Source organism: Corvus cornix, chromosome 10 (genome assembly GCF_000738735.6).
Source record: "Corvus cornix cornix isolate S_Up_H32 chromosome 10, ASM73873v5, whole genome shotgun sequence".
Lineage (NCBI taxonomy): Eukaryota > Metazoa > Chordata > Aves > Passeriformes > Corvidae > Corvus > Corvus cornix.
This window is the reverse complement of record NC_046340.1, coordinates 2887004-2903738: the sequence shown is the minus strand read 5'-3', so window position 1 is coordinate 2903738 and position 16735 is coordinate 2887004. Positions and strand designations below refer to the sequence as shown.

At 41.5% G+C, this 16735-nt stretch overlaps 2 protein-coding genes across 4 annotated transcripts; both read right to left on the bottom strand.

The window, feature by feature from the left end:
• Positions 1-159: 159 nt before the first annotated feature.
• SQOR (sulfide quinone oxidoreductase) lies at positions 160-9234 on the bottom strand. Of its 2 annotated transcripts, XM_039557646.1 has the most exons (11): positions 8812-9234; positions 8350-8369; positions 7319-7570; positions 6811-6981; positions 6269-6322; positions 4473-4667; positions 3403-3612; positions 2753-2936; positions 1851-1918; positions 821-999; positions 160-625 (listed from the first exon to the last, which is right to left on the bottom strand). In XM_039557646.1, exons 3-11 carry the CDS (start codon positions 7550-7552, stop codon positions 568-570), a joined length of 1353 nt encoding a protein of 450 aa, XP_039413580.1. In that variant the 5' UTR covers positions 7553-7570; positions 8350-8369; positions 8812-9234; the 3' UTR covers positions 160-567. The 2 variants fall into 2 exon arrangements, with proteins under 2 accessions (XP_039413580.1, XP_039413579.1); XM_039557645.1 differs by lacking the exon at positions 8350-8369 and having other exon boundaries at positions 8812-9232.
• A 1126-nt stretch (positions 9235-10360) lies between these two features.
• BLOC1S6 (biogenesis of lysosomal organelles complex 1 subunit 6) lies at positions 10361-16396 on the bottom strand. Of its 2 annotated transcripts, XM_039557648.1 has the most exons (5): positions 16196-16394; positions 15369-15513; positions 14214-14301; positions 13522-13608; positions 10361-12745 (listed from the first exon to the last, which is right to left on the bottom strand). In XM_039557648.1, exons 1-5 carry the CDS (start codon positions 16260-16262, stop codon positions 12626-12628), a joined length of 507 nt encoding a protein of 168 aa, XP_039413582.1. In that variant the 5' UTR covers positions 16263-16394; the 3' UTR covers positions 10361-12625. The 2 variants fall into 2 exon arrangements, with proteins under 2 accessions (XP_039413582.1, XP_039413583.1); XM_039557649.1 differs by lacking the exon at positions 13522-13608 and having other exon boundaries at positions 16196-16396.
• Between the last annotated feature and the right edge of the window lie 339 nt (positions 16397-16735).

The window sequence follows — 16735 nt, the reverse complement described above, 5'->3', positions numbered from 1 at the left end:
CAGTGGCACAACTATCCTAGGAGAGAGTGTGTATCCATATACATAGACATTGCTTTGACTTCTTTCCTTTCATAACTCTGCTTGCATTCCTGTAATAATTAGGCAGCAGGTATGCTCAGAAACTAGGATTAATGCTCTTCAAAAATGAGAGTACAACAGGAGAGTTGTCAGGCCATTTTACTAGCATTGAATCACTGTTAAATCCAGTGCATGCACTGATCTTGGATGCAGACAATTCACTTTAGGGTCAGGAAGAAAATTTTACATAACAGCTTTAGAAGTATTGATTGTTATAGCAATTCCTGTAGTGACCTGTAGGGTAAGGCAAGTTGAGACTCCTGGGTAAACACAGGAGCAGTTTAATGCCTCAGTTTACACAGAAGAGCAGGGAAAGAGCACTATGAAGGCTTAATCCACAGTAGGAGGAAAGGGAATTAGTGACAAAAGCTTGATTTAAAAAAAAATTAAATGTCTTGCCAGGTATTCTAAGAGGGAAGATATGTACTGATCCAGTGTGAGAACAGTCCATTTCTTTGTAAGGTTATAACCAACACTGAGAAGCAGCAGTTACTTCAAGCCCAGATGCATGAGCTTCCTGAAAGGAGCTGGTCCTCCCCAGTATCCCCTGGAAGCAGAGAAAGTTCTTTCACATACTACTGAAGTAGGGCTTGGGGAAAGTTAAGAGTTAAGTTAATACTGTTAAGAGATAAGTGTTAGGGTGTTGTTTTGATCACAGCTAAGGATGGACTTTGCTTCTATTCTGGCAAGGAACTAAGTCAGAACAGGTGTCTATACCTGATGGTTTTTCTTCAATACTTACTTAAGTAGTGCATTCCAATAGAGCAGAGGCATCATATCAGCTTTCATGTGGTACATGGTTACTCTCTCCTTACTCTGATCAATGGGAAAGGTCTCCAAAGGCTGAGCATTGTAGTCAAACTCTGCCAGAATCACCTTGTTGTAGCCTGTTACTAGGGGGCAGGAAGTGTATCCATCATACTGCAATGAAAAATACCACTTTTCATTATTCTGACCAAAGCCTAAATGCTGAGATTTTACAAGGCATGGTTAAAATTCACATTTCCAAACAACTTCCTAGGAGACTTCCGCATTTACAGTGTAAATACCAGTGAAGTTGGAAGGCTGCTAGACCTGTTATGGTTTAACGACCATAATACCAAGCCATTCCATTTCAAATGTAGATCTGCTTAACAACATTGCTTAAATTAGACCTAACCTAGAACAATAGGGCATTAATTGTTGGTTATTGTAACTAATGGAACAGGTGACCAGAAGATATGGATGAGAGCTGGTGTTTACTTTAACAGGCAAACTATCTTTAATCTAGTGAGAATTTCCAGAGAAATGCAGGATATTTGGGTTAGTACCCCAAGGAAGCCATGTGTAAAATGAAAGTAAATGCTCAAGGACAAATTTGAACATATTTATGGGCTTAACACAGTGTAGTACAAAAGCTTCTGTTTAACTCTTTAAAAGATCATGTCCTATACAGGAGAAGCAAGTTTGCAAGAGTTTTTCTGGAACAGGGATTACCTTAACAGTGTAAATAAGTCACTTGTACTGATGAAAAACCCAGACTAATCAGCATTTAACCTTCTCTCAGCTCAGAAGTCAGGGAATCAAATAGATAATACTTTTAATGGCAGCATCAAGAGCATGAACTGTGCAATTCCATTGCTCCTCTGACATGCAGCTTGTAGCCATTTAGTACCACAGTGGCAGAGGCAAAGCCTTTCCTGCCTTCCGCTTCACACGCTCAGCTGCTTGCAAGACTTCCTGTGTAAGAAGGGAGAAAACATTCAAGAGAATTTCTCCCTAAGAGAAAGTACCTTTTTAACTGGCAACTTGTTCTTCATTACCAGAGAAATGGTTCTATCAAGGACTCCAGACTGTGCAGCTAAATAAGAAAGAAAAAGAAGTGTACTAAGACTTTGTTTCAGGCAGCAATTGTCATTAGTAAAGCAAACAGTAGTAGCCAGGCATTTTGTTGGACAATTCAGCTGCAATTGAATTTGCATGTAAGTTTACTGTCCCAGATTAAAAAAAAATGGACTGATGCTTTGGCCTCACTGTTTCGAACATGCTAAAGCTTAATGAAACTTGAGCTGGTATTTTTAGCCTATGCCCATTCTCCTATGACAAACTATACTTGCTCAGTCTTATCAAACATGAGATTCTGGCACACTGAAGTTCTGTTTCATTTTGAGTGCTGTAACTGTAGACCCATTCACTGAAGTAGTTGACTACCCCACTCTTACATTACATCAATAACATACTGTATACCCTGAGGTTTTTCCTACTCTTTTATTTGCCTTTTATTGGTTGTGAGACCATACACTTAAAAGTGTTTTAATTGTGGAACCTGTGGCTACAAGGGCAGAACATGTGATTTTTCGAAGTGACTTATCAGTTAGGTGACACATGCATGAGGAGCTAAGATAAAGCAGAAAGGTTCATTACTGAATGATGTTGTAATACAAGAATACTTCGTTCATTTTATGACATTCCGTGAACACAAAAAATAGAATTAGTTCAGCTGTGAGGTATCTGGAACAGAACTCTTGGGTTAGTGGCATTGACATGGTCTGTAGCTAGCTGGTCAGCCCATGAGACTGGTCTTTTTGAAAGCTCAAAATTGAAATCATGACCTCAGGAGTAGCAAACTAACAAAAAGCTTAATGTGACTCCACTCTTGTCATTTACACACACAAACATACACATGCAACTTTACCTACAGCTGCAGCAGTTTTTGATGTTGGAAGGTTGGTGCAGTCTCCAATACCAAAGATATTAGGATACTTTTTATGTTGTAGGGTTTCCTTATCTACATCCACCCAGCCGCTTTCATCTGAGACAGGACTGTTGATGAGTACAGCAGGTGGCCCCATTGGGGGTGTGACATGAAGCATTTCATACTAAACAGAAAGAAAAGGCACTCAGTGGTTAGTTCATCACAGCAAACTCTATCTGTTGGTATAAGGCAATAAGTACAGTGTGGAGAGAGGGTTTCTTGGGTTTGTGTCTGTTTGGTTTTTTAAACACAAGCATATAGAATGAAAATCTGTTCTCAAATTTCAAGTGCATCCTTTAATTAACATGGACCTTACCAAGCAACTCCATTTGGAAGCAATCTGCCTTCCTCCATACACACCTGAGACATTCCCATGGCATACTGGACTCCAGGCATAATTTATGAGAGATTTTTTCTTCTCTCCACCTTGGTTTCAAAATTTTTAATACTCTGCTAAAGTTAGAGATAGTACTCTAAGGGGGTAGGAACAATACACAATGAAGCAGACTATGTTATTACAATGTAGAAGTTATTTTGCAGTACACAAGGAAAAGAAATAGAATGAAATGAGGGGTCTGAAAGCTCCTGACCTGATAAACTTCAGTCACTCCAGGTTTGTCCAAGTTTTCAAACACAGCTTCTTGCTTGTCTGCCCGAACTTCTATGAGGTTGCGCTTATAGTTAACAGCAATGTTCCTCTCCTTTATTACTTCAAGCAATGCATCAGCATACTTCTTAACACCAAAAATCACACCAAGGGAAGTGTTGAACATGATGTTTGCTTTGGAACGTCTTCCTGTCTGCAGGAGGAGAGCCAATTAGCCTTTTCTATTAAGAAACTGTGACAAGCTAGAAGAGACAAAAGAACTATGCTGCACTACTAAAGAGCTGACAGAACTATTCATGCAGGTCAATTGTTAATGAACATTTAATTAATATTTCACACCATGTTAGAAGGTAGACCCCTTTCAGCATGAGGTACTGAAGACACCACACAAATGACTTATGAGAAGAGGTGGCTGCAAGGCACTGAGGAACTGCTTGAAGCAGTTTAGTGTTATAAAGCTTTCTGAAACCTTCATTTCTATGCATAATTCAGGTATTCACCCAGTAGGTAGCTCATGAAACTTAAACATATATGAAGCCTGACACTTCCACCTGAAGTTGTCTTTTGCTTCCACTAAGCTTGCTTTAACAGCCTGGCTAAGACTCCTCCTGATGCTGAGACAATGTGCCCCAAGGAGCAAGCATAGCCACTTCTCAGACTAGTAGAAAGACAAATGGTAACAACTATTAAGTACTTAAAGTAACAAGAATTACTTACTTCCAGCCAGTGTTATTTTGGTGCACCACGTGAAGTTATAAATTAGGCTGATAACAGCTGTATCTGCACTCACAGAAGCAGGGTAAGCAGTTCTTTCAGTATGGATTCTGAATTCTACAAGTTTCTCTGGTATTAAACATATGCTAAATGTTTATGTACAATCCATTGCCTGCATTCCTTATACATTAAAAATAGAAAAACCGACTCTGTCACTTTAATAATCCTGAGTCACAGCACTCTCATGTGGTTTATATTCATTTTAAAGATAATATGAAACCTTTAGAACAAGCTTCCAACTGTGAGAACAAGCACGGGCAGAGAGGGTAAAATACTTACTTTTCTCAAGTATGCGTCTGACAAATACATGATCTTCTGAGGAGCCCCTGCACACTTCACTGGAGTATTTGGAAAAGTGAAGATTGCATTTCCTTCCTTAAAATCTTGTAAAGCTTTCCATGTTTTCTCTACTGTCTGGGCTGAATAATTGGAACCTATTTTAGGGTGATTAAAACCTTCAGGCAAGCCTTTGATCTAGGAAAAGAGAAATTAAGGTTTCAAGTACAGATGGCAGAAGTTTTGTCATCATTGACATGTATTAAATATAGACTGAGAAATAGCTATATAAGAAGTTTCTACCAGAAAGAAAGCCCATACTTACTTGGTAGTTGGTGTTTTTAAAAATAGGCCTAGCAATAAAACAGGTATTTCCTTTAGAATTTAGTAGATGATTTAGTAGATGTAACATTTAGTCAAATTACTTTGGTCTGCAACATCTGAGCATAAGCCTTCAGTGCAGACCCAGACTCAAGTTTTTGTAGACTGAAATTCAGAGTAAGAATTTATAAAGTCACTGCCACATCATCACAAGTAAAAATCATGTAAAAAAAAAAAAAAAACCAAACCAACCAAACATTTACGAAATGTTTACATAATTATTACATAATAATTACAAAATGTTTACATAAACGAAAATTTATAAGCTGAAGGAAACTTTTCAGTTGCAGACACCTATATTTGCCTAGGGTTACTTTGTTTTACTAAACTGTATCCAGCTATTATTTCCCTGCTACTCCTATTATGAGCTGAGCATCTGCTTGTGAGGAAGGAAGTTGTACCCATTTCAAAATAATGGATTGCAGAAATTCCGTGAGAAAATGGGAGTCATGTTACACATGCTGCAATGTGTTTGGGATGTTCCAGTCTGCACCAGGAGTAGGCTCTTGCTAAAGAAAAAACATCCCTTTTTTAAAAGTGTCCACTTTTGTTTTAGAGGTACTATGAGTTTTCATTACAGAGTGTGATTAACTGTATTACATGCCTTCTGCTAGTGAACACTGAATTTACTTTTATCAGCTTGTGCTGGAGCAATACATGTGAAGACTGAGAGGAGGGTCACTGAACATGCTGCAACTCTTCCTTCCACCGACCCAATCGCCAGAATCTGTGTGTGACTGTAGTTAACTGAGACCAGCTCTTGCTTTACACACATCTTGAAAGCTTTTCAAAGAGATACTTAAGTATATTGTCAGGTACTACATCATATTCAGATCAGGATAAAACCACGAGGGTCAAATTGCTCAGACATCTTGCCTTTGCATTTTCCTCCTCCTACACATCACTGTGGTCATTCTTGCACCAACATTTACCTCTGAGTGCCACCGTGTGAAGTGTTCACGGAAGGGAAGGGCCCCAGGGCCTATTTAAACACAAGCCTGGTGACTCAGCTGGCTCCTTTTGAAGTGCACTCTTTAAGAAAGGTGAGGGTAGGTCAAATTAATTCTGCAGGACAGATTTTACCTACTGCTGCGTGTTTCTCATTCTCATTACGTTAGAGATGCTTCAGACTACAGTCAGCATACCTTCTTATCTCATTATTACAGGCTGCCTTAAAGTTCTAGATTTAACTTGCTGCCCCATCTGCTGATATTGCCACAGAGATGCAACAAAGTTGTCAGAAAAGACTTTCCCAAGGCTAATTTGGGTTAGGAGTAAAGTCATTTGTCTTCTAGCTCTTTAATTCATGCAGTGTTCAATACCTTGTAGTAAAAACAATACTGAAAAGCCATTTACTTTAATGAATGCACGTGATGCTATTAAAACTGGTATAAATGTGATTACTGTAAAACAAATACCTTTTCATAATGCAGACTAATTCCAAGGGCAATTATCAGATACTTGTAAGATACCTGTTGCGTAAGGAAAAAAAAGTATTTTAGACAAAGAAACCAAAGCATTACCTCAAAGTAAATTTCAGTTACCTGACAGCAACAGGGTCACAAGGGAAGGAGATATAGGGAGCATTAGTAACATAAGTTAAGCTCTAAGAATTCTAGTTAAAATGCTAACTGCATTACGAGTTACACACACAACCTTTGCTATACACGGACCCAGGTATCTGGAGCAAAATATTCTCTCTTTTCTGTTCAGTTCACTATAAACAGGGCAAAGGCTTATGATAATTGTATTTTGAGTTGATGTTATTCTAACTTAGTTATCTACTGCAATTTTTATTAGAAAAATATTTTAGGATCAAGTATTTCTAAGTTTTATTTCCTGGCCTCCTAGATGGTGGAGTCTTGCTCAATAGGCAGTTCTAGGGGGATCTGCAGGAAGTAGACAGCTCATGAGATAAAATAAAAAACTTTTTTTTTCTTTTTTTTTTTTACATTATTACCTTGATATCATTCTCCAGCCAGACACAGTTCTTATCTGGATCCAATGCTGTAACTTGAGATTTGATCCACTCAACACCTTTAGGCATTACACTTCCTGTTGGACGTCCAGAAACTGCCAGCTGCTTTGCACCACCACCAACCAGGGTCCACAGTGGCTGATAGTAATGAGTCTGAAATAAAAGGTTCAAATGGACATTTCAAAACTGTTTAAAGGGACTTAAAGATGAAGGCACATCACTCCAAATGGGAGCAATGTACTCTTAACATTGTATTATTCTTAACAAAAGAAGCTGTATAAATAACCAAGATTTTTCCATGACAAAGCTGCAGGGATGCATAAATCTCATGGATAAGCAAATGTCATGCAAAACCTTTTGAAAGATGGTTAGCTGGCTTACTTTCCACAGCTAAAAACATGTGGGGCTGGAGAGGGATGAGAATCAGACCCATCTGGTCACATGTAAAATGCTTACTCTTTACAGTGCTTTACAGCAGAGGGAGACTCACCTTACTTGGCTCAACAACAGCCACATTTGCTGCCCCCACTTTCCTCTTCATCCGAGCACTCATGGCAATTCCACCAGCACCTCCACCCAACACAAGTACTTCATAATAATCCTTGGCAGCACACCTGGCTGCTGTGTGTAAGCCAAAGGAGCTCATCTTCTGCATTCCTGGTTTCAGCAACCACACACCAGGACGGAGACAGAAGCAGGAGGACACTGCTCCAATTGCTGACATCTTTCATTAAGTGGGAAGCTAGGAGATAAGGAGAGGCACCAGCAACAATTACAGGAGGCAGAATTTATATTTATTTAAATGCCTGGGTTAGTCTTCAAGGCAAAAATTATAATATTAAATCCTGGAGTTATCAGGCAAGAATTACAGCTTTTGTACTGGTACTTACAGACCAGAGTTTCAAAATTACACCAGAAACCTCAAATATTTTCAAGAAAATCTTCCAATGCCAGCTTCAAAAATTCTCCACGACACTAGATGTAGTTGTGCAACTCATTCTGAACCTTTCTGTGCTATCTTGACATCCCTCATGTCCGTGTCCCCTGAATTCTTTATAATGGCCCATTATTAATGCTTACAGTTACAATTTGGGACAGAGACAGAAAAATCTCAGAGGCATCCAATGTAAAACAAATGTTAATAATTTTTACAGAAGGTTTCCAAGATGCAGACATTTTCTTTTCATCCTCTCCCCATTCAGAACAAAACACCCAACTCCAGAATAAGTTAGTTTCACTTTAGAAGGCTGTTTATCATCTGTGCAGGCAGCTACTTAAAAATATGGACCTCCATTCTTAAATCTCTTTTTCCTTTCACTCTATTTGTTTGCATGTTTTTAGAATAAGTCTGTTTAATACTGAGGAAAATGCACTTTAAAAAAATCACAGTTAAGACTGAGCAGGAGAGCTCAGCACCTCAGTATTTCAACTAGAGCTTAGAACAAACACTTAAGCGAAGCACGGCGGTTCATAAAGAAGCACTCAGGACAACTGCAGTTTCTTCCTCTCCGGGGCACCTACCAGATGCTAAGCTCCGCAGACTGCCCATCATCGAACCAGTTTATTGAAGGAAGTTGGAATAAATGAAGTTAGAAAAGTCCTACCGGCAAGAAGTACAGATCATTGCAACTATTCCTTAAACAGCTGGCCGCAGATCAGCAGCTTAAGCATTCCACCCATGCACGTGTGCGAGCGCGGCGGGCGGTGCCCCAGCCGGCTCCAGAGCCTGCGAGCCCCTCAGCGCCGGTCTCAGCAGCCGCAGGGGACCCCGAGGGCCGCCGCTGCTGCACCCGCCGGGGCCAAGGGACCCGGCCCTGCAGGGGGAGCAGGGCCACGACCCCAGACGCGCTGGGCGAGGCCGCTGCGGCCCGCGGGCTGCCCCCGGCACGGCGCTCCCGCCGCCTCCCTGCTCGGCCCAGCCCGGCACCTCCGCTCCCTCACGGCAGGACGGACCCCGGGCCCCGCTCCCGGCTCCGCACTCACCCGCTCGCTGCGCCGAGCAGGGGCGGAGAAGGATCGCGCCGCCGGCCCGAGTGCGATCGGCGCCGGGCCCCGGAGTGGCGGGGCGGAGCTCGAGGCTCCGGGTGCTGCCCGGCCGCGGGCAAAGGCCGCGGTCCGGCCGGGAGGGCCGGGCTGGTGTGCGCAGCCGGCGGTGGGCGCGGAGCCCCCGCGAGGGGCTGAGCCCGGCGCTCCGCTCCGGGCAGGTACCGATCGCACCTACAGCTCCAGACCCCGTTCTTCCCGAAGTTTTGAAACTCCAGTCCTAAACCTGGCCCCCTGCCAATCCCGGCTCGAAACCCTGCTGCGCATTCGGCTGGAGGCAGCCTGGAGTCCCAGCTAGACAGGCGCAGCACAGGTCGCTCGCATAGGGCTGGCCTACACCAGAATCATGAGCACTACAGTAGCTGTGATGGAGTGACCACTGATACCTCAATATCTGAACTTTCTCAGGTTACCTGTAAGCACCAGCCCTAAACCATCATCTAGTGACCCTTTTCTATAGACAGAAAAACCAGCAAAACAATTAAGCTTAATAAAATAACACCAAAACTCTTACTAGATAGATAATTAATAATAAATGAGCTCTGATGGAGTGCATTCCCCAGTGGTAGGCAAAGGCTCTCTTTTCAAAGCTGCTGTACACCCAGTGTCTGGGTTTTACTGGACAGAAAATGTACTGAAAGAAGACACAATAAGTATCTTTAAACCGTGACACAGAAATTAGACATCTTTGTTAATACAAGAAACCTCTCTAAAGAGAAAAAAGGGCTAGGGTTTATGGTTACATCCTTTAAAATATTCAAACTGCCAATTTTTATAATTTTTATGAGTTTCTCAACTTCCTGTTTCCACCTGCTTTGGTATAATCAGAGTGCAGCCTTTTTTCCACATCTTCTTTTGTCCTAAGAGGTTGATCCTCATCTCTGTTCATGTGAAAATTGTTGGGCTGTTTTTTTAACATATATTTTTAGGATTGTCTTTAAATATTGCAGTATTGTCTTTACGCTCCCATGCATATTTCCCCACAGACTGCTTACAGAGATAGCCTGCAATTTGAATTTAAAAAATCACTCAAATGAATTCCATACTTCAGAAACATCTCACAAACCAAACATGAAGAAACTCCTCACCTGTAGCACAGAGGCCTCCAGCAGCTGCAGGGAGCGCTGCCTAAACCTTTCCAAAGTCCAGGCAGGATGAGAGGGTGGGAGCTGCTGTGTGAGGGCTGGGCACACACTGCCTAATCCTAAGCCTACACTACCACATTTATCTACTCAATAAGTAACTTTTTATAAAAGCAAGCATGACTAAGTGTACACAGCAATAGAATTGCTCACTCTAGCTGAGCATGTTGATGCAAGCACACATTTTTAGATGTCAGTATCGTTAAATTCATCCAATGCAGCTTTTGCTTTTATGCATTAAGACTTACAAGAGTATTTGATAGAACATCCTGTGGAGATACTGAATTGTACTTTTCACCGAAGTAATTTAAGAACACATTAATGGCAGTTATGTAAACTGAACAAACTTCATCCTATATATTTTTATTAATTTCCCCCCTTTAGTACAGAAAGGTCATTTAGTAAAATTAGGTCCTTATTCATAGAAAACCCAGATCTTACCATACTTTTGTAGGAAAAGTTAATCAATCACATTTTTCTGTATGTGTATGTGATTACTCAGGCAAGTACTGTCAGCTTTTATTCCTTTGATTGGAAATTATTCCAAATGCTGAAATGTACCATATTTCAAAAGCATAAATTTATATGAATTTCTTAGAATTCTCTAGTTTTAATTAAAAATACCATGATTTTTTGAAACAAAACAAAACCCCATAAAACCACAGTTCTTTGGAAAAAACCAAACGGTTCTTGACAGAGAGACAGAATATGACTTGACACAGTAAACTGGATTCTACATGAGGGCATACAAATCAAGAAATATCAAAGGAATTCAATCCTGATTTGGATACTGAGGCATCTAGTTTCATGTTATAGTTTAATGAGAACAGTTTTAATTCCCAGAATCTGATTGTGAAATTACATTACAAAATAAAATACTTAGACAACATTTAGTTATGTACATTCTGCTCCAAAAAATGGACTGTGGAAATTCTTTACATTTCTCTTAGAAATACATACAAACCACAGCAGAGACCAACAGTCCACTGGCAATTAATAGACATGAGTCAACTTCAGGGAAAAATACCTGTGGAAAGTCTTAATCTAATACTGGTTCAGTAACAGAATTTCAGTGTCTGTTCAGACTACTTTAAGTAGTTTGTTCTTCTTGCCCCAAAACATTATCCCAGTTTACCTTGCATGATGGCTGGGTACTTGTTAGAGTACATCTTTCACAGAAACAGATGCCAAATATTAAGAAAAGGACATTAGGAGCTCAGAAAATTACAATACAGAAAGTCCAGGCAGGTGTACACTGTGTGAGTAATCTAAAACAGAAGAAAAAGTAAAATTGACTGTGCCCCTGTGATACCTTCCTATACATATTTTATGGAAAACTTTACATAGCTTACCCTTTATCTTACTTCAAAACACACCATTTACATTATTACTTAAAAAGAAACACAGATATACTTGAAAAGAAACACAGATATATAATAACTAGTTTGTTAGACTGAAGGAACAAATAATTTAAAGCTCTTTTACCAGTCTAGACAACTTGTACATTCATTTGAATGTGAGTTCACACCAAGTGCTGCAAGATAGGAATTACATTCAGAGAAATGGGTATCAACCTCCATTCCAAATTTATCATCAGTACACACTAATGATCATCAATTTGGGAGAGGACAAAGTAACAAAAAATCTCTTATATAGCCCCAAAGTGCAAATGATTAATTTGTTAAGGAAAAGACATTAAATGCAGTAGTTTTCCTACAGGTAGCTGAATTTCACATGAAGTGGAAATTTTTTAGTTTTGGTTATGTTTTATTTTGTCACACAAGACAAAGAAACTACAACTTCTAATCCCACAAAAATATGCTTAGACCACACAAGTCTTCCTAATAAACCATTACAGAAGCAACAGTTTCCTGGTTTGAACTAAATGTTTGTGGAAGCACAAATTCATTAATCTTTGCATTGTGCACAAATCAATTTTGACAATCTTTAGTGTTCTGCTTCCCCCCTGCCAATCATTTCAGTTGGGAACTTAGAAGTTACTTTAAAGCTGTTCTTAACTTACTTGATGACAAAAAACCTAAGATTGCTGCAATGAAGTGAATTTTAGGCAAATACACTGGTATTCTCTTCAGCTCATTAGAGATGGATCAAACTAAGGCTGCACAAGAAATCAGTATTTATGATCAAAGACAGATCCCAACTGCCTGAAACAAAGCAGTTTCAGTGAAAATGCAACCACTGGAGTCTGGTGATGAGAACTGAACTTTAAGAAGTATTCTGCATTTTGTCTGAAAAACATGTGCTAGTCATCAAATATCTCTCAGAATTCTAAACACCAAAAGAACAGATGAAAACAAAAATTGATAGGTACTTAAAACTATGATGCCTAGTTCTCCCCTACACATATATATATAAAAATTAACTTACATTATAATAATATCAAACTGCATAGCATTACAAAGGAAGGCAACTTGAATGGCCGAAAGAAAAAATGTGAGAATTACCAACTCTATTATTACCATTCTGGAATTTTTAATACCACAGAGTAGACTGTTGCTAGCAACAGCTATAGCCCAATTTAAGCAAAGCCTGCCTTAATTCCAGTGAATGCAGAAATCATTCATTCAGATAAGTTGTTGCATGCTCTGCTTTCAGGTCCTCTTTGCAGGTTTTGCTGTTAACTGTTTCTCTCTTTCAAGTTCCTTCTCACGTTGCTGCTCTCGTTCCAACTCCTCCTTCTGCCTCTTTTGTTGCAGCTTAAGTGCTCTTTTCTAAACAGAAAAGACAAGGAAATAATTTTAAGTTTTATAGATATATTCAAGTTGGTGCAATAAACAAAATCCCTCCCATTCTCCCTCTCTCCAACACACCCTCCTTATGACTGAACGTAGCATAAACTGTTCATGTTGGCTTCATCCCTCCCACTTTCAGCTTACTGTTCAGAAATGGCAAGTTTGTGATCTACACTGGGAAAAAACACACTGGAATCCCTTCAGGCTCACTAAAAGTCACCCTTTGGGTACACTTGACAAGGTTCTTAGCATGCAATTTACTGCCTCTAAGAAAAAATTCTCTTGTTGAACACACTGAAGGACTAACCTTGCCAGAATGTAACCAAGGACTGTCGATACAGCATGATGCCACTGAACTTATGCCACTGTTAATTAAATTAATTATGCCACTGTACATTAAATAGGAGAAATTCTTACATTTGTGACTATCTAGTTTCCATTGAAAAGAAACTGAAACAACAAAGAGAACTACTTGGAATGGAGTGGATTAAGCAACAGAACAAGGCATGATTCTTACACCATCTAAACATGAAGATGACACTGAAAATTAGGAGCAGTTCAGATGTGTAAGTTGCTTGAGCACCATAACGAGCAAATGAAAGTTTAAAAACATACATGGCTTGGAGCTACTATCCTTTTAAGATAAAATTCTATTTCAATCAGAATTTTCAGCATGCATCCAAAATAAAAGTTGGAAGTCAATAATACAGAAATAAATATCTGTATTGGAAAGTAAAAATATTTATCCCACTCACTTTTAACTTTGATGTCTTCTCATGCAGCATCATCATTTCATTTCTAATATTCACTAACTTGTTGTGATAGTGTTTAGCTTCTGAAAACTTAAAAACCATAACTGTTAAAGCAGTGACTGTTAAGCTAGAATAGTTGTTTTATAAAGCTACACAGCAAAATAGCAATCAAAAACATAGTGATTACCAGAACAGTTTGATAACGGAACAAACATGTTCAAGTTTATATATAAAATTTGCATATTACATATACCAATATAGAAAATTACTACATCTCAGCAGTTGTACCCAGTAATCTATTGAGTTAAGATTCACAAAACAGAACAAAAATATTACCACTTTATGCACCATATATGAGTGTTTCATGCACCCTTCCTGCTAGTCTGGGGAAGTGCACAGAGCCCATGCGGGGCCTCAATCCTACCGAAAAAATGTGTACATTTGCTCTGGCTACTGGCTTTGAACAGCCAGTCTCACTAATGCTGCCTGACTCAGCCAGTGCTCTCTTCCCACTGCCCTTCCTATTTGAGGGAAATATGCTGGTTCCCACCCTCTCCAGCAGTTTGTCCCTAATATCTGAACTGGTTTTCTTTCTGTAGGTCATTAAGGACAAGGAAAAGACACAAGCTGCTACTAATGCTTCAGCAAGAAAATCTGTGCTAATCTAGAGTTTAAAAGGCATTACTGGTACTTACCAAAGCATTAATATCAAGAATGGAGTTACAGTCTTTGAATTTTGAAATCTCTTGTTCTAATGTTTCTAGCAAGACCACTTGGTTCTGTCTAAAACAAAAAAAAGATGCATAAACCCAAAGTGAAGCACCACTTATGCTTTTCAACCAGTCCTTTAAATAGACTTTTAATCAAAACAGTATCAATATACACTTCCCAGTACCAGATTCCTCTTATGCATTGCTAGGTGATTTCAATAAAAAAATGAGTAAATTATTTTAGAAAAATCCAAGCTACTGTTTGTTGCACAAATTCAGCTGGCATCATACAGCATGGATATCCAGCATGAATATCCCTAGACTCTGAAGAGGCACTCTCCAGGTTGCAGTGGTTGAATGAAAGAAAGAACAATTAGCTCTTGACTTTCTACTTGGGTGACTCTGTGTCATGATGCAAGACTAAGTTATTTCTGTACAGAACTTGTGTGGATTCCTGGTGATTATTAAGGATCTCCATCCCACACAGATCAGCTCAAGTCTTTCCAGACAAAGGCTGTCCTTGGCAGCAGCATAACCACAACATGTGTAGTGAAACCCAAACCACGGTACCCTGCAAAACCTGCGATGGATCTGTGTAAAGCTCTTTCCAGTACCTCCGTATCCATGGCAGATCTGATCTGCATTTGAAACCAACTGCTCTCAGTTATCAGTGAGGAATCAGTGTACAAAACTCTTATCTGTTTAGCTCCTTACTTGTATTTTTCAAGTATTTTGCAATACAGTTTAGAGACCGAACAACAAACAATATATCTCACTACAAGATGCCCTGAATACAAACTGCATGTCTCCAAGCAAAATAAATCCAGCTTTTAGCACACTTTTCCATTGCAGAAGTGAATAAGCATTTAAGAAATCTACATGTCTTCTGCTCTGCCTGGCTTAGGGGACTTTAGTCTTCTAGCGTTACACATTCTTCAGCCAAAGTGCTCACAGGCTACACTGCAGCTTATACACCTGCTGGTACTCCCACAGATCACTGAATTATTCAGGCTGCTCTAGTCAGGATACAGAAATGCTGATAAACTATATTCCACTTAAAGGGAGCTGGCACATTATACTGAAAAAAGTAGCAAAACAAAGTATGCATGGATATGAAGATGGTTTCAAAAATCTGCTTACGTAAGTTCCTGCAGTGCTAATTTTGATCGCTGAAGATCAGGCAGATAGTGGGAGATCAATCCTTCAGTTAGCTGCTCCACAGCTTTCTCATCTATTAAAGGCAGATCTTCTACAACTCCTTCATCTGGAGATGCATCACTGGGACCTACACCAAAGAACAGCAAGGCTGAATGTGACAGCTCAGCACACACTTCAAGTTTCACCTAGAGCAACTGTATTTTCCTTTTCAAAAATTGAAAGCATTAAAACACTGACGTTAAAATTCTCTGTACTTTTTCAACTAAACTGGGATTTCATTTTCCTCCTCTTCTTTATTCCTCCCTTACTCCCAGGCCTGTATCACAAGCTTCTTGGTAAACCCTTTTAAAAATGGGCAACATCAGTGTTCTGAGTATGTATCAAGAGCACCTAAACATTAACAGCCCCCAACCTTTGCTTTCAAGGTCTGAGAACAAACTAGGCTATGAAAGGTCTTCACCTGTCACTCAAAACAACACGGGCTCACTGAAACACCTCATGCTGAACTCCGAGAGTTTGCAGGAGTTGGTTCACAGCAACTCTAAGTTTCGTATGGGCACACAATGATTATTTTTTGCCTGCAGTGCTCGTGGAAGACAAAGCCCTTTAACCCACAGGCCCCCCGCACCGGAGAGAACGCTGCCGGGGGCAGCACTTCGCCTCCGAGGGAGCGCGGCCGTAGCACCGGGGGGTAGCGGAGCCTCCCGGCGGGCGCCCTGCTCTGACCGGGGCCGGCGGCGGCCGCAGCCTCTCCTCAGGCCTCCCGCACCCGCGTCCCGCCCGGCCCGGCCCGGCCGCCCCTCACGCACCCAGCGAGCGCCCGGGGTCGCCCGCGGTCGCCGCCTCCTTCCCCTCCGGCCGCTCCGCGCCGCTCATCGCTGCCGCTCCCGGCGCCCTCCGGCGAGGCAAGGCAGGGCAGGGCAGGGTAGGGTAGGGCCGCCCAAGCCCGCGGCAGGCGGCTCCGGCTGCCCTCAGCGAGCGGGGCGGCCCGGCGCCCCCCGCCCCGCGCCCCGCCGCCGCCGCACCATAGAGCCGCCGCCTCCGGGACTGGGCCGCGCCGGGCGCGGAAGTGACGCGCAAGTGACGCAGGTGGTGTTGAGTGACGATGAGACGGGACCGACACCGGGGCCGCGCCGGGGCGGGGGCGGTGCGGGGCGCGCCTTCCCTCCGCTCCCCTGCGCTCCCCTGCGCTCCCCTGCGCTCCCCGGGGGTGCCTGGCCCGTCCGGGACCGTCGGAGGCCGCCTGGCTTCGGGAGCAGCCGCTGGGGCCGGGGCCGGGGCCGGGGCCGAGCCTCGGTGGGCGCGGTTCCGGCCCCGCGGAGACCCCGCTGGGGTGCAGGGGCCTGACA

Coding starts and splice junctions, on each gene's coding strand:
- BLOC1S6 (XM_039557648.1), bottom strand. CDS start 16,262: ATGAGCGGCGCGGAGCGGCCGGAGGGGAAGGAGGCGGCGACCGCGGGC. Junction 14,302..15,368: donor TTAGCACTGCAGGAACTTAC/GTAAGCAGATTT, acceptor TTTTTGTTTTAG/ACAGAACCAAGTGGTCTTGC. Junction 12,746..13,521: donor AGAAGACATCAAAGTTAAAA/GTGAGTGGGATA, acceptor TTTTCTGTTTAG/AAAAGAGCACTTAAGCTGCA.
- SQOR (XM_039557646.1), bottom strand. CDS start 7,552: ATGTCAGCAATTGGAGCAGTGTCCTCCTGCTTCTGTCTCCGTCCTGGT. Junction 4,668..6,268: donor TTAGTCTGCATTATGAAAAG/GTATTTGTTTTA, acceptor CTCTTTTCCTAG/ATCAAAGGCTTGCCTGAAGG. Junction 1,919..2,752: donor AAAAACTGCTGCAGCTGTAG/GTAAAGTTGCAT, acceptor TTTCTTATTTAG/CTGCACAGTCTGGAGTCCTT.